This window comes from Odontomachus brunneus, unplaced genomic scaffold, assembly GCF_010583005.1.
Source record: "Odontomachus brunneus isolate Ranch 3 - 2012 unplaced genomic scaffold, Obru_v1 Obru_scaffold_067, whole genome shotgun sequence".
In the NCBI taxonomy this organism is placed as follows: domain Eukaryota; kingdom Metazoa; phylum Arthropoda; class Insecta; order Hymenoptera; family Formicidae; genus Odontomachus; species Odontomachus brunneus.
Window position 1 is genome coordinate 1,511,653 of NW_022639517.1, and position 25,862 is coordinate 1,537,514.

At 34.6% G+C, this 25,862-nt stretch overlaps 1 protein-coding gene across 12 annotated transcripts in view; it reads right to left on the reverse strand.

The window, feature by feature from the left end:
- Window positions 1-25,862, reverse strand: part of LOC116846699 (rho guanine nucleotide exchange factor 11) — a 660,614-nt gene that overhangs the window by 399,510 nt on the left and 235,242 nt on the right. For 11 of the 12 annotated variants that reach the window (XM_032820895.1, XM_032820894.1, XM_032820888.1 and 8 more), the window contains 3 exons: window positions 25,392-25,481; window positions 25,185-25,298; window positions 19,702-19,800 (listed from right to left, as the gene is read on the reverse strand). In XM_032820895.1, coding sequence (XP_032676786.1) covers window positions 19,702-19,800; window positions 25,185-25,298; window positions 25,392-25,481 — 303 coding nt within the window. The remainder of the gene's footprint in view (window positions 1-19,701; window positions 19,801-25,184; window positions 25,299-25,391; window positions 25,482-25,862) is intronic. The other variant, XM_032820892.1, reaches the window with a different exon arrangement.

Genomic DNA, 25,862 nt, shown 5'->3' on the forward strand with positions numbered 1-25,862 from the left:
TGGGAAATACTTTCGCATGCGGCTTACTCACCAGACTTGGCTCCGTCCGATTATTATTTATTTGCATCGATGGAACACGCACTTGCTAAGCAGCGCTTCACTTCTTACGAAAATGTACGGAAATGGCTCGATGACTGATTTGCCTCAAAAGAGCAACAGTTTTTTTTGGTGTGGCATCCACAAATTGTCAAACAGGTGGGAAAAATATATAGCTAGCGATGGGCAATACTTCGAATAAAATATTTTTTATCATTTTCATACAATAAACGTGTATTTTCTATACAAAAATTCCGGTTTCATATTTACATACCTGGTATTTAATTAAAAATTTGTTTATTTTACAAAATTTGTGTAAATGATTTAAATATGAAGAAAAATATATAATATATCAGCCAGTTGTCTAGTATTCTTTGTATGCTTATAACAAATGCTAATTACAAAATTACTATATAGTAATAACTACTTTACAAACAGTTTGATCACAAAAGTCATTATTGCAAATACTTCGACTATAATGATCAATTACTGATCAACTACAGGAGAGATTATTACTAATATTTCGACTATAATGATCGATTACTGATCGATTACTATAGGAGAGATTATTGTAAATACTTGGATTACTGATATGACGTTAGTATCTTGGCTTAAAACTATTGGGCACTGTTTTCAGTAGTATTATTGTGAACAATTCAACTACTGAAAGCCAGTAATCATTCATATAACTATTAAAAGTAGAGTGCTGTAGTGATTATTGCAAATAATCTGATTAATGAAATCAATAATTACTCAATCAAAAACTTAGGTAGTAATTATTGCGAACAATCCAATTAGTGTATGCTAAATAATCACTATTACAGAATGAATAATCACTATTAAAATCCAATAGTGATTATTGGCTTTCCAATAGTTCATTTCCGTAAGGAATACTCCAAATTGTCTCAGATTAACAAAGATGATCCCACAGATATCCTAATAGATAATATTCGGAATAAAAAGAAAAAAATATCATAGAATATCGTAAAATTTTATAGGATATCATACGTGATTTTGGATATCGTAATAATACAAAACATTTAATGACACAACATTTACGAGATGCGCAACTAAGTTTCCGGGTTTCACACATGGATGGCGCTAACGACACATGTAGTCCACATATATGTCTAAAGTTATATTTCTTTTATAACTTGGACATCTGTCAACAATAACCAATCCTAATACTAACACATATCGCAACGCAAAAATATTTTTTCTAACAATGAAGATGTCGAGTTTTGTGCCAAATAAACAGCATTTGGGAAAGCTTTGCTTTTCTGCTTTAATTTGAAAAAAAATGCAGCTGAAGCACGTCGTTTGCTGAGGAGGCCTACGGCGAACATGCACCATCGAAAACTACCTGTGAAGATTGGTTTAAACGCTTCAGAAGTGGCGATTTCGACACTAAGGACAAGAGCGCTCCAGAAGACCAAAAACAATTGAGGACGCCGATCTGCAAGCGTTATTGGATGAAGATGATACGCAAACATAAGATCAACTTGCGGAGGCATTAAATATGACTCGCCAAGGTATTTCCAAACGTTTACATGCTATGGGAAAAATTCAAAAGGAAGGAAAATGTGTGCTTCATGAGTTGACTGAGAGACAGATGGAAAATCGAAGAGCCACTTCTTCCGAAATTTTGCTTTTGCGGCATGAAAGAAAGAGTTTCCTGCATCGAATTGTTACTGGTAATGAGAAGTGGATATATTTCGAGAATCCCAAACGCAAAAAATCGTGGCTTTCACCTGGCAAAGCATCAACATCGACGGCACGGCCAAATCGCTTCGGAAAGAAGACAATGCTCTGCGTTTGGTGGGACCAGAAAGGAATCGTGTATTATGAGCTGCTGAAACCGGGCGAAACTGTCAATGGGCATCGCTACCGACAACAACTGATCAATTTAAACCATGCATTGCTCGAAAAACGGCCAGAATGGGACACGAGACACGAACGAGAGATATTGCAGCATGACAACGCTCCGTGCCATCGCACTTCCATCGTCCAGGACACCATCAAAACGCTGAAATGGGATCTGCTACCGCACCCGCTGTATTCACCTGGCCCCTTCCGATTATCACTTATTCCGGTCGATAGCGCATGGCTTGGCTGGGCTACACTTGGCCAATTTTGAAGAAGTGCAAAATTGATTGGATAAATAGTTTCGGTCCAAAGACGCGTCGTTTTATCATCGCGGTATTCATATGTTGCCAGAGAGATGGCAAAAATGTGGCTAGCGAGGGACGATACTTTGAATAACCATTTTTTGTATTTCTCTTGAAATTTTTCATTTTTCGTTGGTCAAAAAAACCCGGAAACTTAATTGCGCACCTAGTAAGTATCTGCATGTATGATATCCTACTGACATCTCAGACGATATCTTTAGAAGAATATTCTATGGTTCTTATTAATAAATCAAAAACTTGGGACAAAGCGAAGACATAGACGAAAATAGTTACTAGTTATATGTTTTATAAATAAGCTAGTGATATAACACTACTATCCGTGTTGGTTCTTTATTGGCCCTTATTCCCTCAAGTTTTTGATATTTTGAAAACTTTATAAGATACAAGTATGATACACCTAATATGTGTGTATGTATATTGTTGTGTGTATATATGTTGTATGTATATTGTTGTGTTCGCGCTTGTACTCGCGATCGCACACGGGAGGAATGAACGAACACACTTTACAAAAGAACGAAAATCCGTTCATCGTCAACTCTCCGTCAGCTGTTGTTTACTCCTCATAGTCAACCGTACCCCTTCGTTTGTCTCTCTATATCGGGATCACCGAACCGATGCATCTCCGGTAACGCGGGCGCAACACTATATACAGGGTGGCCCACGTAAAGTGTTACAAGCTAATAACTCTAAACATATTTGTCCTATCAAAAAGTTGTTCATGAAAAAATTTCATATACAGGGTGCGGCGCCAAAATCCGGACAAAATTCAATTTGAAATTCTCGCCGTTCTATACCACTGGTAGATGTCGCGATTAGCGTTCAAATAGCTTGACGCATGTACTAAACCATCATAACCACGAAACAGTCGCAATGTTGAAACCAAGTGCGGAGTATAACCGAAGAGCCGTGATTATCGAAAGTGTTCGCGCTGGGCGCTCGGCGACAGAAATCATTCGGTTCTTCGGGTACCCGAGATCAACTGTGTATGATGTCATCGCAAAGTACAATGAGTCGGAGAAGAATTTCCGGCAAATGTTCACATGCTAGGTGTTGTATCCAGTGAGGTTAATGTCATGCCATCGCATTTCTTTAACAAAGGGGAAAATGTAACAAAAAAAGCTTATTTGCGTGTTCTGACAAATGTAGTGAAGCCGTGGATGGAAACTGTGTCGTCTGGAAAGCCGTATGTTTTCCAGCAGGACGGTGCGCCCGCCCACACAAGTCATTTAGTGCAAAATTGGTTGTCGGACAACGTCGACATATTTTGGTCGAAAGAATTCTAGCCTCCCAACAGCCAAGATTTGAATCCTTGGACTTCTATGTATGGAGCATAGTTGAAAGGGTCACGAACAAGTTCAGACATCCAAACGTCGCATCATTGAGAGTCGCTATTGATGCGGCATTCACCGATATGGACCGTGACACATTAAAGCGCCTGCGCATGTTTCAGACCGAGAATGGAGGCGGTCATTCAAGCAAGCCAGAGGATATATTGAGTAAATGTGTTCTTTATAGCCTTACAATGTGGTTAAAAAAATTTTGTAAACATTTTCATTTTTGCAATAAAAAATATGTTTGGAAAAAATGTATAATTTGTCCGGATTTTGGCGCTGCACCCTGTATTCGAGGGGCCTTTCTAACTGCGTAAACAAAAATCCACTTCCGTCCCCCTTAAAGAAGGGCGGGGGGTAATTTCAAAGTTTCAAATCCCCTATACAATGTTACATATTTGGATTCTACGGGAAAAAACTTTGTCTGAAACATTTCTTTGGAAAATGCTCCTATCAAAAGTTATAAACATTTAAACTTTTAGCCATTTCATTGATCTTACACCTTTGGACTATTTTTTATGAGGGTATATCAAAGAGGAAATCACATCTCAACTACTTACGACGAAAGAAGACTTAAAACGAAATATACGTACAGCTTGCACTAAGGTGGCCCCAGAAATGTTTAGAGTTAGACAAAGTTTTATAAAAAGAATTAATAAGTGTTTAAATGTTAACGGTCAACAGTTCGAACATTTAATAAAATAAAACAAAACAGAAAAACTATGAGTCTTATTTAATTTATTTATTTATTTATTTATTTATTTATTTATTTATTTATTTATTTCAATGCACTCTATATTAAAGTTTAAATGTTTATAACTTTTGATAGGACTATTTTCCAAAGAAATGTTTCAGACAAAGTTAACTTATTTTTTTCCGTAGAATCCAAATATGTAACATTGTATACGGGGTCCCACTTGAAACTTTGAAGTTATCCCCCGCCTCTCTTCAAGGGGGCACGGAAGTGGATTTTTGTTTATATAGTTAGAAAGGCCCCTCGAATATATGAAACTTTCTCCTGAAAAACTTTTTGATAGAACATGTTTAGAGTTATTAACTTGTAACACTTTATGTGGGCCATCTTGTATATTTATATATATACTTTTTTTTAATCAACCATATAAAGTTTTGATTAATTGTAATTAATAATTTTAATAATTAAATATTTAATTTAATTATTACATGATTAATTAATATATGTGTGTATGTGTATACATATATACTAATTTATCATGTATTAATTAAATTAAATATTTAATTATTAAAATTATTAATTAAAATTAATCAAAACTTTATATGGTTGTTTAAAAAATAGTAAAAGAATTTTGTGTTCGGTTTGTCCTAATTTATATATACACTAGATATGGAACGATTAGTGTCACAGACATCTCGTATAAAAAAAAGTTATTTAATGGCATTAAAATTGCGGTAATACTATGGCGATTTTCTGATGCCATAAAAATTGCTGCTTATTTTATCAGCAAAAAAAGTGAATTAAATCTGGAATTAATATAATAATAAATAAATATTTTCAATAAAATTTTGGCGCAATAAATATTTTTTTTAAGACAAGCATATCTTAAACACATTGTGCTGTTACAATAGCATTAAAATATTATTGATATAAAGTATACATTAGCCCTTTATTGTATTATATACCTTTATTGTATGATATACCTTTCTTAGAGTAGTTTTTACAAATTTTAAACTAATTTGTAGAAACTTTGAGGCGGTAAATGTGGATTCATTGTAAAGCTTAGATGTTCCTCTAACAGAAATATCTGCATAGAACATTAAATTTTGCCAATTTAATTATTCATAAACAAATTAATGTAAAAAAATTGTATTTAATTTATTTGCTAAAAATATTATAAAGTAAACCTATAGAAAAAAATGGTTTGGTTGGTGCTTTTTGAGCTATAAATGATAACGCACCTCAAAAATGTCTAAATTCAAGATGACGAACTCAATATGACGAGTTCAATTACCAACAATCGGGAAAATTATATTTCTTTCCGTAAATGAGTGAAGTTAACTCTGTGAATAGCTAAAATTCAAAAAAGTGATTTTGAATTCGTGATCAGCGACGCCAAAAATTCTCGGATACCAAATTTTATGGAAATCGAGGGAGTTTTAAAATCGTCGTCCGTCATATTGGACCCACAATCTTGAATTTTCAAAAACTGATTTCAAATTTGTAATTAGCGAAAAACCCCCGATATCAAAAAGATAACGATTGAACAAAGGAAAAGATTGTGTAGAAAAATTCATGACTTAAAGGGTTCAATGTCTCTGTGCTACGTTCAGCATTTCTGCTCAATTTAGCGGATATAAAATAAAAATATTTTGTAATTATTTACCCAGATAGCCAAACCTGCGCGAGCAGATTTTACGCAAAGTCTGTCAACAGTGTCTGTAGACAGAATGGCAACAGATTGTACGCAGAATCTGTTCTGACGACAGATTGGTGACAGACTGCGCGCAGAGCCTGCCGACAGACTCTGACGACAGATTGACGGCAGATTGCGCGCAGATTCTGTTTCCTAGATAGGCTATTTAATTCTATCAAGAGCCATATGTATCTTATTAAATGGAGCAGTTTCACATACATACTATGTAAAACTGCTGCAGAGGAGTCAAGATAATTATATTGTGCAATAATTGTACACATATACACATAAAAAACAATTTTTACTTTTTAAAATTGTATTACACATTTCTTATAAAAAAGCAACAATAATAGAGAAATAACGAATACAAGTGTAGAACAACGGTTAAATGACCAGTTTAAATGGCCACTTAAAGGCGTACATATGCCGTTCCTGATAAAAATTGTTCTCATAATTTTTCATGCAATTTTCATTTTATTATTTTTTTTAATGTTATTATTTCATGTAATTTTTCATACAATTTCTCATATTATTTTTTTTAATGTTATTATGTCATTAAATCTAAACAATTTAACCGTCATGCAATAAGGCATAACTGCATAACTGAAGGCAGCAGCACCGAATAAAATATTAGTCTCGCTATGTAAATAACTATTACAGAATTCTTATGATGGTTTATTTGAAAATATATCATGCTTCGATTTTGATAAAACTTAATACAATCTGAACCAGACCGTCGACCAAATTAATTCGCACATGTAAAAGTACAGTATTTTATCAACATGATGGAAAAATGTCATTATCTGCTGTTTTATTGCAGTAATTTTCTATACAGTCCTAGGTAGAAAATTAATTTCGAATTATCGTGCCAGTCTCTCTTACATTATTTATACGCTAAACGGTTTCGTCTATATTTTGCGGTTTAAAAGGCAAACAAACTCTAAGATTTTTCTTCCTTAAACTTTAAGTGGGCAATACAAAGCACTTTTTATCAAGTGAGGAATTGGCGTAGTGTCTAAGGCGACGGACAATTAATCAAAAAATGTCTTCGGTTCAAGTTCGAATCTCACCAGAAAAAATCTTAAAAATTACGAAAAAATAATATAGAAAAACTTTTTTTTTCATTGTATTTTACGAGTATTTATGAGAAAGCGCTTATTCTATGAGTAATTATGAAAAATTATGAGAAAATTTTCTACCACAAATTTAATTGAAGAATCTACGAAACGACAAAATCTGCACGCAATCTGCTATCAGAGTCTGTCGATAGGCTCTGCGCGCAATCTGCCGTCAGAGTCTGTCGACAAGCTTTACGCGCAATCTGCGTCTGGTTCGCAGACCCTGTCAACAGTCTGACGGCAAATTGGGGACGCAGATGTCTATGGATCTGTCGACAGATCCTGCTCGAATTCGACAGATCCTGCCGCCAGTCTGACGTCAATCTGCGCGCAGATTGCTTACTGGGTACATTAGGGAACACCTCGCCGATGACTTTGACCTTGACATATGTTGTCAAGGATATGTCCGTGAGTAATATTAGTCTATTAACGCTCCAATGCAAAAAATTTTTTAAATATTTTCGAACGTCTATAACTCAATGAAAATGCAATAATTTCTTTCTGAAAAGACTTATTCTAATATTTTTGGATGTGCTCTTTCTGATTCTGGAACGTACTTAAAAATAGTCAAAAATGTCATTTATATATTCAATACTCATAATGTCATTTGTAACCGCGATGCGTCGCGTTGCGGATCGCTCGTCAGTTCGGGTTCGTGATAGGCGGAATAATTTAGAAACAGTATTCTTAATAACAAAATTAACAATAGATAATCAGTTTATGATTACCAATTTAGATAATCAGTTGATGATTACAAATACATCAAATAATGCGTGTGATGCCGTTGGTTTTGGTCGTTTGTATACTGTCTGTCAGAGGCTTGTTTACGCAATGGCTCGCGAGATGTGAGGCGCGGTGCGCGGGACGAGGACGGTATAAGCGTCGAGTTTTCGCGAGTTTGTATTGTTGACGTTTCTCGGCGTCTTGCCTCTTTAATTCTCGTTGACAACTTCTTGCGATGAGTTTAGTTGCGCTTCGAAGTAATATAATGCATGCGGTCGGTAAGATAGTGCCGCGGACGCGCCTATGCGTCGCGGTATCGGAGTCCGTTCGTTCTCCTTTCTGGGGATCGTTTACGAGTATCGCGGAGGTCGACTCGCGTTCTTGCGAGTCGATGACGGTGTGATCCTAACACGGATCCTTAAGCGGTGTTGGAGTCGCGTTGCAACGGAATGCAACTTCCGAATCTATGGTGCGAGTTCGCGTACGGCGACTCGATCACGAGGTGATCTCGCTCTTGCTAAGACGAAGGCGAGATCCGGATTGCGGTGTGAAGGTTGCGTTCAGCGCCCTTCCGGTGTGTCGATTCCAGGCCCTTCGGCGGCCGTGAAATCCTGCGGATATCGGTAGTTTATCAATGTCGACCTCACGAATCCGTGAGTCGACGGCGGAGTGATTTCAGTCGCGTATCCGCGAACAGAAACTTGCCAGGAGCGGTCTGGTTCAAACAATGTTGATAGCACGAATCCGTGCACCGACGGCGGAGTGATTCTTGTCGCGTATCCGCGAACGGAAATCTGCCAGGAGCGGTCTGGTTCAAACAATGTTGATAGCACGAATCCGTGCACCGACGGCGGAGTGATTCTTGTCGCGTATCCGCGAGCAACAATCTGCCGGGAGCGGTGTCGGAACAATGTCGATATCATGAATCCGTGACTCGATGGCGGAGTGATTTCGGTCGCGTATCCGCGAACGGAAATCTGCCAGGAGCGGTCTGGAGTCGGTGCTCTCGAAAGAGCGGATCGGAATCTGATCCCGATTACGAATTCGCGGCGCTTTATATCTGCGAATCATGCTTGCTTCGCTACGTGTCGCAGATGTTCGGCGGTTTCGCTGTTTATTTTCCTCGAGGATGCGTTGTCCTTTAACACTCCGTTTTGCAGTCCTATGCGTTTCTTGTATTTTTCGTAACGATCTCTTTTCGATTGTTACACATTCATATTAGTTTTTTAAGACTTAAATTAAAAAATTAACTTTTAAAATATTTTTTCATAATTATCTCAAATTTTTCTTGCAAAACACTGTTTCTCAGGGTAACAAGTATATAAAGCGTACACTAAGTATTTTTATTTTAAAAATATACCGATGGTTTTTTCAAAATAATTATGGCGGTGTCAAAATTGCAACCCAATACATAGAAATTTCGCTCATTCTTGATTCTCTGTTTGTATTCTCTACTGAGAACTTTTTTCATTGAATCGGGTTCTTTTAGATCACTGATTGTAAATTTGATGTTGGAATATAAAAATTCAAAATGATAGATCCAATATGGCGGGCAAAAAAATAAAAAATTAACATATTAATTAATTTACATAAAAATCGATATTTAGGGATGTATTTGGGTAGCTAATTCTAAATTTGAAATCAAATTCTTAAAATTAAAAATGATTTATCCAATATGGCGAACAAAAAAAAACAATTTCCAATTGTTGTTGAGCTTTAAGCTCTAACAATGATACATTTTTTAACTTATAATCAAATTACTAATTTGTTTATAAATATATTTATTTAAAAAATTAAAAGTAAATAAAATATAAAATAAGAAAAATATAAAAAAATTAAAAACACAACTCCAAAAAAATTAAAAAATACAAAAAAAACATGATTCTCCGTTATTGTCTACCTCCTCGCGGTGAGAATCGAGTATGTTTCAATGAGTACCTGCACAGGATAGAAAGGGAATACATTTTCCGCTGCCACCACTGTGGTGTCGAGATGAACTCGGCGCAACATACCCTGGAGGTATGTCCCTTCTGGGAGTAAGAGCGCCGAGTCCTAATCGGGGTGGTAGGGCCGAACCTCTCTCTCCCGGTTCTTATCACAGCCATGTTAAGGGGACGAGAGGGCTAGTCTGCCGTCACCTCCTTCTGCGATACGATTGTGTCAGAAGGAGGAGGATGAAAGGGTGAGACGGGGCGAGACGTCTCAACGAGACGGGGAGAGGCGCCCAAGGAGGGGACAAAGGGCGCCTCTCTCAGCCACACACCTACGCGGCTTGGAAGAGCAGCGCAATCGCGGGCGGGAGGAGGACGACACATTGGAAGTCCCCTCCCCCGGTGTACCTGCGGGTGGGCCAAACCACCTCCCCCCCCGTCGGTCCCGGCCAGCGACTCTCGCCGGCCCGGAGGCGCCCCGGGGAGGAGCGCGCCGCACTTAGCAGGCGCGCGAACCCCTGGTAACGAGGAGCATGACCAGGCACCTCAGGGAGGGGAGAGAGGCGACTCCCCCACAAACGCGGGGGCCGTTAACTTCCCTCCCTGAGTTTGGTATATCCTGATTGTAAGGGGGGAAGAGCATATTACCCATTCCCTCCCAGCCTTCGGTCAGGACCGTAGGAGTAGGCCGGGCCCGAGTCCCCAAGACCCCCGCAGGAACGGGCTCACGTCTCACTGTAGAAAATAAGGATAGGAGACGGCCCGAGGGGGGGAGGGGACATCTCCCCTGGTCCAGGATTGAGGGCGGATCTGCCTATATGCCCACTCGGCGGCAGAAAGCGTCCCGGAAGTTCCCGGCAAACGGGTTCCTGGCGCGCCCTCACAATGGCTGCAAGGGACCCGGCAAAGATTTTAGTGGGTAGCCCCCCTCCCACTTATTTTGAGGAGGGGGAGAATCTCACACTACCCCCGGGAGGTCCCGCCCTCCCGGAGGTGTACGTAAATAGTTCCTTTACCTTCACAAAAAAAAAGATGAAAATCGGACGACATCGAAAACAATTCGATAGCAAAGGGCAATACAAATACATAAAAGGTGATTATTGTCAGATAAAATTCAATAATAGCACAGATTACGTAAATTTATTATTATTTATTTTTTCATTCTACCAAAACTAGATTATTTATTTAAAATTTTAAAATCTAACTAAATTTATCTAAAAATCTATTTAAATTTAAAAGTAGCAACCCAAAAATTCTAAATATCGATTTTAATACAACCCAGTAAGCAATCTGTATGCAGACTGACATCAGATCAGACTGGCGACAGAATTTGTCGAATTCGAACAGGATCTGTCGACAGATCCATAGACATCTGCGTCCCCAATCTACCGTCAGACTACTGACAGACTCTGACATCAAATTAACGGCAGATTGCGTGCAGAATCTGCTGATAGACTCTGACGGCAGATTGGTGGCAGGTTGCGTGCAGATCCTGTCGTTTTATAGGTTCTTCAATAAAATCTTTGGTAAAAAATTTTCTCATAATTTTTCATAATTACTCATAGAATAAGTGCTTTCTCATAAATACTTATAAAATATAATGAACAAAAAAAGTTTCTCTATATTATTTTTTCATAATTTTTAAGATTTTCTCTGGTGAGATTCAAACTAAAGACATCTTTTGGATAATCATCCGTCGCTTTGACACTACGCCAATTCCTCACTTGATAAAAAGTGTTTTATATTGCTCACTTAAAGTTTAAGGAAGAAAAATCTTAAAATTTGTTCGCCTTTTAAACCGCAAAATACTCGCAAATATGGAACATAATATCTACTAGATAATATCTATTAAATATCCTCGATGAATAATAGGGATATCCACGAATATCTAATAAATATCCATTAGACGTACAAAACATATCCAAATATCCGCAAAACGAGCTCTAATAGATATCCATATCCTATATTGGATACCAAAGTTAATATCCAGTAGATATCACTATAAAGTATATGTAGTGAATATTTATACAGATATCTAGTGGATATCTTTAGATGTCTACTGGATATTAACTTTAATATCCTATGGATATCTATTTGGTCTCGTTTTGCGGACATTTGGATGTTTTGTACATCTAATAGATATTTATTAGATATTCGTGAATATCCCTATTATCCATCGAGGATATTTAATAGATGTTTAGTAAATATTATGTTCTGTATGAGTATATTAACGAGCAATTAATGAAAAAATAATTTATATGATATACCCATACAGCACAAAAACGTTAAATTTATATTTTATAAACTTTAATTTCAACATTGAGATGTATCAATATTGCAAAATATAAATTCAACATTGAAAAAACGTTGTAGAAACATCTAATGTCTCGAATAAAACTCGAGACCTCAGACATCTCTAGGTTCCTAGTCTACCACCTTGGCTACTGCGCTATTTCTTCAACTGATACTAAGTGTCTTCTATTATCCTCATATGCAGCCAAAGCACTAATTATAATTTTTTTATAATATTATTTAGTACAACCATAAAAATAAATTATTTATAGTTTAAATATTTCATATAATAAAAAAGAAGTTAGATATACCATACATGGTATCATAGATGGTACATACATAAAATATTTATATAAAATATGTTTATCTAAGTGTTGACATTACAAAACATAACAATTTAAAAATGCTAAAAACATTTAAAGAGACATTTTTAAAATGTTAAAAATAATGGGATAAGTTCTCTTTTTTTCATTAAAAAGACATTTTTTAACGTTTTTTAACGTTTGGAAAAATATTTTGATTTTTAATATTTAATAAATGTTTATTTTAACATTTAGAAAAATGTTTTTTAAATGTTAAAATAAATGTTCGTTAAATATTTAAAAAATAAATTCTTTCAAACGTTAAAAAACGTTATTTTAATGAAAAAAGAGAATTTACCTTATTATTTTTTACGTCTTAAAAACATCTTTTCAAGTGTTTTTAAGTATTTTTTTAAGCATTGTTTGCTCATTGGATAACAGAAATAACTTCTTATAAGAAGCTTCACATCTGAAGTACCGGCAACCAGGGGGCAGAGTTGCTCAGCCACGGCGGTCTGTCTCGCAGACGCCGCGACGGCACCCGCTTCCGATCCATAACACTATATAATAGGTTTATATAAGTCTTTAGAATGACACATTAGTGGTGTTGCCACTTCCAATGCGCCGTGAATTTTCAGTAGTGCCAACCTTCAAACCTCTCACTATTCAGTTGCAGACAGCTATAACAATCAGTATGTTTGTTACAGCCACCGAAAGCACATAACCTCTGATATTTTGTAAAAATGTAAAAAACTGAAATTCGTGCAGTGATTAAGTATTTCTATTTAAAAGGTTTGCAACCGCAAGAAATGATTGAGGACTTCCAAAAAACTTTGGGGAAGTCTACTCCGTCGAATGCGATCGTATATAACTGAATTGCTGAGTTTAAACATGTTCATATCAGCACATCAGATGCACGATGCAGTGGTCGTCCAAATGAAGTAACTACACCAGAAATGAATGAAAAAATCTATGATATCGTGTCGGATGAGAAATTGCGTGAACTAACTGCGGCTGTGGGCATTTCATCTGAACGTGTGTTCAATATCCTATACAAACATTTGGGTATGAGAAAGCTAACTGCAAGATGGGTGCCGCGATTACTAACAATCGATCAAAAACATGAACGAGTTTGCACTTCTCAGCATTGTTTGGACATGTTTAGGCGCAAATCAAAGGAATTTTTGCATCGATATATAATCATTAATGAAACATGGATCCACCATTATACACCTGAATCGAAAAATGGGTTCCAAAGGGTGGAAGTGCTCCGAAGCGATCAAAGACGCAACAATCTGGCCATTGTGTTTTGAGATATGGAATAATCATTAATCGATTATCTTAAAAAAGGGAGAATAATAACAAGAGAATATTATGCATCATTGTTGAACCGATTGAATGATGAAATAAAAAAAAGGCCTCATTTAGCGAAGAAAAAAATTCTCTTTCATCAAGACAATGCACCAGCTCACAAATCGGTAAAAGCAATGGCAAAATTAAACGAATTGAGGTATGAATTGCTCCCACATCCACCGTATTCTCCAGATCTGGCCCCGTGTGACTTCTACCTGTTTACAAATCGCAAAAGATGGCTCCAGGGAAAGAGATTTGCTTCAAATGAAGAGGTTGAATGGGAAACAGACGCATATTTGGCGGTTTAGAAATTTCTTATTATTTTGGAAGGCTTAAAGAAGTTAGAAACTCGTTGGACTCGGTGTATTGAGCTAAAAAGGAGATTATGTTAAAAAATAAAATTAAGTTTTACTAACAAAATGTTTTTTTCATTTTCATTCTAAGGACTTATCAAAGAACCTGGTATTATTTGACTTTCAATAAATATTAATTTGTTCAATGTTATTTCAACATTGTAACAACACTCAGTGAATTCAATATAAAAAAACAATATATATTCAACATTGTGAAAATATTTACATTTTAACATTCAACATTGCAACGTTTTCACAACGTTGTTTTAACTTTCTGTACTGCATGGGATATCTTCAACTAGACTAGTTTATGTTGATTTTAAGTGAAATTTAGCACTTCCATTTAATTTCTCACTATTTTCACACCTGAAAATTTATTCAGTAGTGGTTGGACGCGAACTCCAGAACTTCAGATATCTCTAGGTATCGCGATATAGATATCGCGATATCTATAGGATATCCATAAGATATATTTTGAATATTTGTTTTGTATAGGTAGTCTATTATCTTGGCTGCTGCGCTACTTCTTCAACTGATACTAAGTGTTTTGTATTATCCCCATATGCAAGTAAAGCATTAATTATAATTTTCTTATAATATTATTTAGTACAACAACAAAAATAAACTATTTAGATCAAATATTTCATATAATAAAAGAAAAGTTTCATATAATAAAGAATCTCATATAATAAAAGAGAAGAAAATATGCATAAAATATTTATGTAAAATATGTTTACTTAAGTGTCGATACTACAAATGCTTTGAAGCGCTGACTGAAAGATGAATATTGGTCTCTACGATTCTTTAAAACATTTGAAGCGCGTAGTGAATATTACCTAGGATTAATTTTATGAATAATATTTTAATTTAATTTAGTTATATTTACATTTTTAATAAGAAAATATTTTATATATGAAAAAATAAGGTGTGGCTATCTAGTGAATATCCCCAATATATTGGGTGGATAGGGATATACGAATAACATGTGAATATCCAGCGGATATCGTCAGTAATTATTGGATGGATATGGATATGTGGGTAACATGTGGATATCTAGTGGATATCCTCAGTAACTATTGGGAGGATATGGATATATGGATAACGTATGGATATCTAGTGGACATCCGCAGTAGCTTTTGAATGGATATGGACATTTTATACATCTATTAAATGTCTACTAGATATCCATTGTAGATATAGACATTATATGGATATGTATTATTAATAGATATCCACTATATATCTATTAGATATTTTGTTCTGTACGGGTATAGACAAAACCGTTCAGCGTATAAATAATGTAAGAGAGATCGGCACGATAATTCAAAATTAATTTTCTACCAGGGACTGTATAGAAAATCACTGCAATAAAACAACAGATAATGACATTTTTCCATCATGTTAATAAAATACTGTCTTTTTACATGCGAATTAATTTGGTCGATCGTCTAGTTTAGATTATATTAAATTTTATCAAAATCGAAGCATGATATATTTTCAAATAAACCATCACAAAAATTCTGTAAAAGTTATTTACATGGCGGAACTAATACTTTATTCGGTACTGCTGCCTTCAGTACTTATTGTGTGACGGTTAAATCGTTCAGATTTAATGACATAATGACATTAAAAAAAAATAATATGAGAAATTGTATGAAACATTATGAGACAATTTTTTACCAAGGATGGCACATGTGTGCCTTTAAATGGCCATTTAAACTGGCCATTTAATCGTTGTACTATTCTAAACCTGTACTCGTTATTTCTCTATTATTGTTGCTTTTTTGTAAGAAATGTGTAATACAATTTTAATAAGTAAAAATAATTTTTTATTGTGTATATGTGTACAATTATTTTTTATTGTGTATATGTGCACAATATAATCATCCTGACTCCTCTCGGAGTTTTATATGGTGTACATGTAAAACTACCCCATTTAATAGTGTACATATGGCACTTGATAGAATTAAATAGCCTATCTACGAAACAGAATCTGCGTGCCAATTTGCCGTCAAAATCTGTCGGCAGGCTCTGCGCGCAGTTTGTCACTAATGTCGTCAGAGACTGATAAAATGGTTTTTGTATGCAATCTGTTGCAACAGACACTGTTGACATCTGTTGACAGACTCTACGCAAAATCTGCTTATACAGGTTTGGCTATCTAGGAAATTGGAAATGGTTAAATTTTTTGTCCGCCGTATTGGAAAAACCATTTTTAATTTTAAAAATTTGATTTCAAATTTAGAATCAGCGACTCAAAAACTCCTAAATATCGATTTTTATATAAATTTTTTCATTTTTTCATTTTTTGGATATGGCCCACCATATTGGATCCACCATTTTGAATTTTGACATTCCAATATCAAATTTACAATCAGTGACGTTCTAAAAGAACCCAATTCAATGGGAAAAAAGTTGTCAGTAGAGAATACAAAGAGAGAATCAAGAATGAGTGAAATTTCTATGTATTGGGCTACAATTTTGAGACCATCATGATTATTTTGAAAAAAAAACCACCAGTATATTTTTAAAGTAAAAGTTCTTAATGCACGTTTTATATACTTTTTACCCTGACAAAATAGTGTTTTGCAAGAAAAATTTGAGATAATTCTGAAAAAAAATACTGTAAAAATAGTAATTTTTTAATTTAAATCTTAAAAATACTAATATTAAATGACATTTTTAAATATTTTACGGTTTAGAATCGGAAAGAGCACACCCAAAAATATTAGGGTAAATTTTTTCAGAGAAAAAATTATTGCATTTTCATTCAGTTATAAGCGTTCAAAAACATTGAGAAAATTTTGTGCATTATGTTAATGCGTTAAAAAAGTTTTAAATGGCAGTCTCTATTTATTAGTAAGTTATTAACAAAATGCTAGGAAGCTGGCCCGGCTAGCCTCTCATGCCCATGCGAGAGCGTGCAAAACGTTCGTCTCTCCGCAGCGAGCGTACTGATTGACCAGTTGGCTGCCGCTCGGTAGAAATCCTTCGTTGTTAATTGTTCTTAAAATTTTATATCGTTATTTAAACTCCGATTCCAATACTCACTCCAATCTATTTTAACTATACAGGATGTATCGTAACATGTGGGACCCACTTCAGGGATAAATAGCGGGCACAAAAACAATAAAAAAAGTTTATATGAACATGTATCCTATTTGACCTTCTTTCGAAGTTATAGCCATTTTTGTTTTTCAGTAATCCACAACTGCTTACTGTCATAGAAAGTGCTCGAAATGGCTACTCCCGGTCCGTATGCAAGCTTGCAGTCGTCGTATCAGAGAATTTTTCAATTTTTCAAACATTCCAGGTTTCTGTCGGCAAGCTTGTTGTATACGTGAACGAAGTATTTCAACACTGGCAATGGGTATCGAATACACAATTGTTTTCAAGTCAAATTTCTTAAAAAATCAATTACATGAACTACTGGAAAATGTTCCATTTGATGTACGTTGCATGTGGTTTATGCATGACGGTGCACCACCTCATTTCAGTCGAGTAGCCAGATAGTTCCAAGACGAAAGATTTCCGCAAAAATAGGTAAGTCGTGGAGATCCTATTGCCTGGCCTGCTCGTTCCCCAGATTTAAGTTTATTAGATTTTTATTTCTGGGACCACTTGAAAACAATTATGTATTAGACAACCATTGCCAATGTTGAAGTACTTCGTGCACGTATACAACAAGCTTGCCAACAGATTCCACATACACCTGGAATTTTTGAAAGATTGCGAAATTCTCTGATACGATGATTGTAAGCTTGCATATAGACCAGAGGTAGTCATTTCGAGCACCTTCTATGACAGTAAGCAGTTGCGAGTTATTGAAATACAAAAATGGTTATAACTTTGAGACAAGATCAAATAGGACACATGTTTATATGAACTTTTTTCATTGTTTTGTGCCCCCTATCCATCGCTGAAATGGGTCCCACATGTTACAATACATCCTGTATATTAGCTCTGATATGGTACGAGTCAGATACTCTGTATATTGACGTATGTACTAACATACTTCTCTCTTATTCACACGTATAACACACGTATATGTGCGGGGAGAGGGGCGGAGCCCCTCCCCGGAAAACTAACCCTAATCTAACCCATTTATTGAAATTTATTAACTAACCTTTACCTAACCCATTTATTGAAAACGTATATACGCAACCTATCCTTTATATTTTTATACATAATTTGTCAATGAAAAATAACAAAACTGCTTGCGATATTTCTTGCACATAGTGTACATCGAAAAGTCGCAAACAATATCTGCATTTGTATTCTTATATTGTTCATCATTGACAAATTATGTATAAAAATGTAATGGATAGGTTGCGCATATATATGTACGTTTTACCATATTTCAATAAATGGGTTAGGTTAGGTTTGGGTTAGTTTTTTGGCGGAGCCCCTCTTTCGCACATATACGTGTACTGTTTACCATATTTCCATATACACTGTGTGCAAAAATCCCATTTATAAAAAAAAAGTTTGAATAACTTTCTAACAAATAGAGACCGCTATTTAAAACTTTTCTAATGTTACTCAGGGACATATTTTTGACAACATATGTCAAGGTCAAGGTTAGGTCAAGATCAACATATGTCAAGGTCAAGGTCATCGGCGAGATATCCCCTAATATAAATAATTACCAAATATTTTTTCGATTTTGTTGGGTTGGAGCCGCATTTTTTGTCAATTTGTTGTAAAATTATACATGTTCATTGGATTGGTTTATTTATATTACCAAATACAACATAAGTTTAAAGGCTGACAAAAGAAACTATGGAAACCTCTCGCGGAGATTTACGAAACACTTTTTGTTTCCTGACTACATTATAATTATGTTATGTGTAATCAAGAGAATTATTTACAAAGATGTACTAAACGTTTAAAAAAAAAATCGAAATAAAAACCAGATAATTTATTTGAACATTGCACGGAAAGTTCAGTAAATATACGAGTTCACATTTTAATTCATTATAAATTTTTAACTACAAAATCTGGCTCTATATATCTTTTAATAATTATCCAAGGACGTCTTTGAAAAACGTTTGCCGCGGAAATATATGTCTGAAAAACAGAATATGACAAATAGATACCATGGAAAGTGTAGCTCATTTGGTTTGCATCCGCGCGAGCAATGCATTAGTATTCGCATGTATATGGACAATTATACAACTATGCACACAAACTGATGTATCGCGCTCTTGTTGCACAAAATCTCCAAAGTTAAATCAGAATTTGCTCTTGGTTCCTCTTAAGAATATATACTAATCAGATTCACGAATTTTACAACACGAAACAGCTTTCCTCGCTAAATGCAATCATTGATTACGTTCAGCAGAAAAAATAACTTAATAAGTGTTTTGCGTTATACTGTCAGCATTTTTACAATTATGATTTTTTATCGAACGATACTAATGATTTATGTTTTTTCGACATATTTACTAAGCCATCATCAATTTTTCAATTATGTTTTTATGCTGGGCCGCTTAAATATGTTAAAGAGAAAAGCGTAAGCCACTGTTATTCAATAAAAAATCTTATAATAGTTGCAAAGCTATTAGCAACGCAGTGCAAAGCGTTTATTAGACTGCTTTTTCGACTGAACGAAACCATTGAACAAATCTTAACTAGTTATTTGTACAGAATATTTAACATCTCATATTATTTAGTTACTTACCGCACCAGGTACTAAGAAACTAGAATGTATCTCGTATGCCCATTTTTTCATTTCTTTGGCATTTCCCTCCTTGTACAAATCCGTTACTAAATAAAATAACTAAAAAAGTTCATTAAATTAATGTATGTATTTTATATGTTTATTAACGTTAGAAAATAATATATTATTTGTAATATTATTATCTTTCTAGATGACAGTATTACATTATTAAAAAAATAGTACTGCAAAAAAGTAGTTTCTAGAAAAAAAATTACCTATTTGCAAAACTGTTTTTCCAATAACAATGACAATAGTAACACCATTACATTTTTACATAATCGTTACTTTTATTGTTAATATATATACCTCTAAAAAATATTTGCGTCTTGCTTTTCATGCATATACAAGATGTTGAAAAACAACATACACATTTATGTACGTGTTCCTCAGACAATTCTAAGAACAAAGTTCATATAAACATGTATCCGAAACGGTTTAGTTTTTGAGATAGAAGGTTTTGAAAATTGCAATTTTTTTTGTAACGATAACTTGGAAACTAATGATAATAATTAAATGAAATTTGACACGTCTGTGCTTAAGTAAACCCTTTCTGAAAATGCCAAACCGTTTTTGAATGAAAACTAGAAATAAGGGTAATAAAAAAGTGTGGGGCAGTTTTAACCCTATCTTTGTGAAAAGAAAAAAAAATTCTGTTTGAATACCAGATTTTAAAAATTCAATGTTTTTAAGACAATTTATTATTAGTATTTATTATTATTATTATATTATTACAAAAAAAATTGCAATTTTCAAAGCCTTTTATCTAAAAAACTAAGCCGTTTCGGACACATGTTTATGTAAACTTTTATTCTTAGAATTGTCTGAGGAACACATAAATAAATTTGTGCCATGTTGTTTTTCAACATCCTATATATACGCATGTATACATGGGAAAAGTGACAATTGTGGGAGATATTATAACAGAAATTATTTTAATATCAATAGATACGAGATGTTAATAAATTTATGTCTATTAAATGTATAATTAATACAATTAACTCAATTGCATAAAATTATTCTTCATTTACGGATATTGGGAAAATTTAGTATAAATATTTATGCAAAATCATATACGATCATTAGATTGGATCATTCAATGAAATTTTATGCAAATTTGGTATACAAAAATTGGTTTAAAAATTGAATAAGGAAATAAGAGAGACAGTAACGATTCGTCCAATAAATAATTAATAGTAAATATACACTGAACGAATAAATAATGAATGCGGACTTTTGCTCTGTTATGATTCAAAAAATATATCTCCTATAACGCAACCGAACAAAACATTTGATTCGTGTCTAGGCTAATTCGTTTATAAAATTCATCATAAGTTCATACGCAAGATAAACGCGAATAATCACATTTCTCGCTGTTTATTCGCTCGATATACAGGGTGTACCAAAATTGTGGGAACGGTAGTTTCAAATATCTCGAAAAAAAGCATTTTTTAGGAAAATGTTTCAGACAAAAGTTATAGAGTTTCAGAAGATCTATTTAATGGCCGTATCAGTTTTGACCTTGAGTGGCGCCGCTCAGGTCGAGATCAACTTTGCTTTTTTAAATACAAACATATTTTTTTATTACATAATTTTATTCTACGTAAAGAAAAAACAACTTTTGTTTGAAAAAAAATTTTATACCACCTCTATTTTCTAAGATATTTATGGAAATATCTACAAAATTATTGATTTCAATAATTTTTTACTCAAATTCTATGAACTTTACCCGAAAATAGCGAGAGATAAAAATTGTTTATTTTCTTCTCTGAGAATAAAACTCTGAGAATTTTTTCAGAATTTTATATAAACTTTTTAGTACTTCAAAAAAATGCAAAAAATACAGTACTAAAAAGTTAATTAAAAAATTCTAAAAAATTTCTCAGAGCTCTATGAGAAGAAAATAGATAATTTTTATCTCTTGTTATTTCTCGGTAAAGTTGGTAGAATTTGGGTAAAAAATTATTTAAATCAATAATTTTGTAGATATTGCCGTAAATATCTTAGAAAATAGAGATCGTATCAAAAAGTTTTTCAAACAAAAGTTGTTCATTTCTTTACATAGAATAAAATTCCGTAATAAGAAATACATGTTTCTATTTAAAAAAGCAAAGTTGACTTCTAAATGACCTTAAAGGTTAAATTCAAGGTCACCAGCAGATAGTTCTTTTAAGCCCAAGCAACTTTTGTTCAAATAAATTTTTCCGAAAATCTTGTCCTGAAGAATTATTCAGATGTATCCATACTTTTGGCCCATCTTGTATCTATTATGATGTAGCGGTTATTGAGCGCCCGTCACAAGATAGTTAGGGTGTAGAAGAATTATCGCAAACACGCGTGACCGCATGTCTCCTTTCCACTCCGACCGTTCGGGGGGAGGAGGAAGACGAGGAGGACAATCCGCGAATATAAGTTGCAGGATATGGCAAGTGCTCCCACGATCCGAGAACAGGAAAAGGAGCTACCGACGTCGGAGAAGCCAAGCTCGCGAAGGAGATCTCTCACCGGGAAGGAAAGAGATCACCATAAAAACAAATGACTCTCCTACGATAGTAATTAATACCGCTAAAAGGGCAGGGCACACTGTCGTAGAGAAATATGTGTTCCGCAGGTGTCCGAGAGCTGTCGATCACAGGAGAACGGTAGACTGGCGAGACATGGCGAACCTGAGGACTGAAGGGTCACGCGAGATCAACACCGCAAGCTAGGTAGGCCCAGACTGACGTTGGAACACGACACGACCACCCCGGAAAGATGTCACGATCCGGAAAACCCGAGGAGGGAACCGGATGAGGCCAAGATCTGCCGAAACAACAGACGAAACACGCCAAGGAAGGGAGATCATATTTTGAAGAGAAGCTCACGAGGACACTTTTCGTCCTGATTGTACGATTATCGAAGCGCGATAATTATATTACATTACGTGAGTGGTAGAGATCCGAACGACTGTCGAAGGTGCGAAGGCGCTATAGCGACGAGCGAGCAAACCTCCAAGCGAGCAAGCGAACGAGTGAGACGACAGACGAGAAAGCTAGCGAAAGGCCCATGGCGGAGGAGCGACAAGAAGATCCAACTGAGGAGCGTAACGGTGATAATTGTAAGGTTGCCCTCTCGTAGAATAACGATATTTATCCGTGTCCGTGCAAGGAAGATACCAGAGAAACGCCTGTCGGAGGGGCTGGCGCGAGTGAAGCGACCGACCAAATTCTTTGTGATTTGCGTGCGAGCGTATATTCGTGGGGAAGTCGCTCGACTATCGGTCAGTCTCTCGCGGGGTAGCTCACTGGGTAAGATACTCAATTTAGAACTATCGAGGCGACAAAGTCAGCCAAGGTCAGCCGCGGAGGCCAAGGTGATCTTGTGACCTAAGTTTCATCAGTAAGCTCTCGAACTAACGGTTCGATATCGCTGCCACGGAAACGAAGAGTCCGCGTAATATCGAACGCGAGCGAACATCAATTGTTGCGGTTTATCATGAGTCAATCCTAATAAAGCTGTCGAATAATAGCATAAAAAGATCGGTTGATTGCTTCTTCCGTGTAACTCTTCTACTCTGATATATTTCTCCGACTCAAAATTATCAGTCCGAGCTACCGGAGTCTGTCGCGGTCGCGAGTCAGTACGCGTCCGAGGTTCTGCGTGAGCAAATTTTGTGGGCACGGAAAACCGTGCTTGGCGCCCAACCGAGCCTCACGAGAATCATCGGAGAGAGACTCGCGCATGCAGCTGCATTTTGTGGCCTTCCGCAAAGAAAAAGGATCGCACCATTTTAAGAGAGAAAAAACCTTTCGCGGATCAAATAAATCTATCTTTTATTGCATATTTTGAAAGTATATATTTCTAAACTTGTCTTTACATTTTTAAGAAGAATTTTAAAAAGTTAGTGAAGTTATAGTCAATTATTTAAGTACACGGGTCGGAGACAGATTTCGAGATTACAATAATTAAAATAACGGCCTACTTATTTGATTTAGCGCTGGTTTAAGACTCCTGATTCCATTGCTGCAGAACCCTGAATTGATGGCGTCAGAAGCGAGAAAACACATGCCAAAAATTGTCACGTGCTGGAATTGTTTTGGAAGCATTTTACAAATATGTTGATGTAACCTGTAGTATTATTTCATATAAATATCTTTTTATTTGAAAATAAAAAGGAAAAATTTTTGCCATTTTTGCATTTTTCCGCTTCTAACATCATTAATATGGTTTAATGGTTTCGCAACCTAGAGTCAGAAACCTTAAAAAAAAGTGTCTTATGAAAACGAAATCCTATTTTTAATGTATTTTAAGTATTTGTGTACACGATTCTACAAATAGTATGGATTTTAGAGTCCAATAAGCCATATAAATTATAGAACTCGCTAAACTAAATGTAGAAATTATCATTTTTAAACTACTACGTATATTTTCGAAATATTAACGAAGGAACATTAATTTGTACAAAAACTGTATCCTAAACGATGAATCGACGCGCATAGTACAATAGAACGAGCTCTATAGGCAGTTTAAGCTGCATATCTCAAGTTTGTCGATTGTTATCTAGTGACGATTTCTAAGAGACTCGATGTATTGCCAGAAATAAAAGCTCAAAATGAATTTCATGAGCATCAAGAAAGAATGCTACATGAGTCTGGAATCACTGATTGAGATAAAACTTGCGTAAGTACTCGAAATTTATCTTTATTATGTACACAAAACTTTAAACGCGTTATGCTCGAAACGATATTTTTGTAATTAACCTCCACGATTTAAAAAAAAAAAACTAATAAGTTGTATAACTTGTTTTTATAGATACTATTTCCATATTTTTCTTCAAATAGAATTAAAGAAATTAAAATATGTTAAATTTTCATATTTTTTTTCCAAAATTGTCAATTTCTAAGATTTTCGACAAAAATTTGTACAGATTAAAAACATATAAAAAAATGTTTTGACTTTATTATTTTATTTGCAATGATAGTCTTATATTTATACATTAATAATCTTTTTCATTCTTCTATTTTAGTGCACTAGAAAATTACTGCAAAATTATGGCAGCCAATGCATCATATACGCTCGGAATCTTTTCCGGAAATTTTGTATATCTTTAATATTTATCAATATCTTTACATGAAAAAATTACTTGTACACAATGTAGATCTATAATATTATGTATAAAACTTAAAATAAATGTCTCTCATAATTTTTGTAACAAGAATTAACAAAAAAGACCTGGTTTATGATCTTTGAAAAGTATTTCTCTCCTTGACAATAACAAATTATTTTCTAAAATGAGTAACAATAACGGTAACAGTAATAATTTGTTTTCAATAAATAGGGAAAAACGCTAATAAATTCTTTAAAAAGAAATAATTTCTCTAATCTTAGTGTATGTATTTTGTCATATTTTAAGAATTATCTAAATATAATCTGAAATTATAAAAAATCAATAATAATTATATACATACCAGGCTAGAAGGGTCACTGTTAGATAGAACATAATTAATAAATACAGCAAGGTGTGCATGATGTCCCCACAACCTAGATAAAGACTGGAACGGGCCGTGATCTTCTAATTGGCCCTAAAATATTAATAACAGTTGATTTATAAATTAATATGTACAAATCGTGTAGAAAATTTAACAAATAAAAGAATTTTTTAAATAATAACTTACAATTTCTTGATCGCTAACATCATCTTCCTCCATTGACATAATTGGTTGTTGGAATGCTGGTAATCCAGGAATGGTATCATTACCAAGCGACTGTTATTACGAAAAAAATATTTTTTTATCACTACAGGTATATAAGATGTCTCAGAACAATCTTTGAAGTTCTTGTGGAGGTATTAAGATGCACATAAAAGTCCTATACTATTTTGTGACATTTGCAATAATTTTATCGAGATATTATTTAAAGATTTATAAATGATCTGGTGTGATTATAGTAAATGAGCTATAATAACGACATTTGTCGTCGTGTGCTTGTATATTAAATCAAACTGAACAAAAACGTTCTCTACTTTTTCCCTGATAACTTTATAGATTTTTAATTATTAATTAAAGAAGATTTTCGAATGGTTGATAATATATTAATGTTACCTAATGTTATTTTGATCATTCACAAATCTTCTTTAATTAATGTTT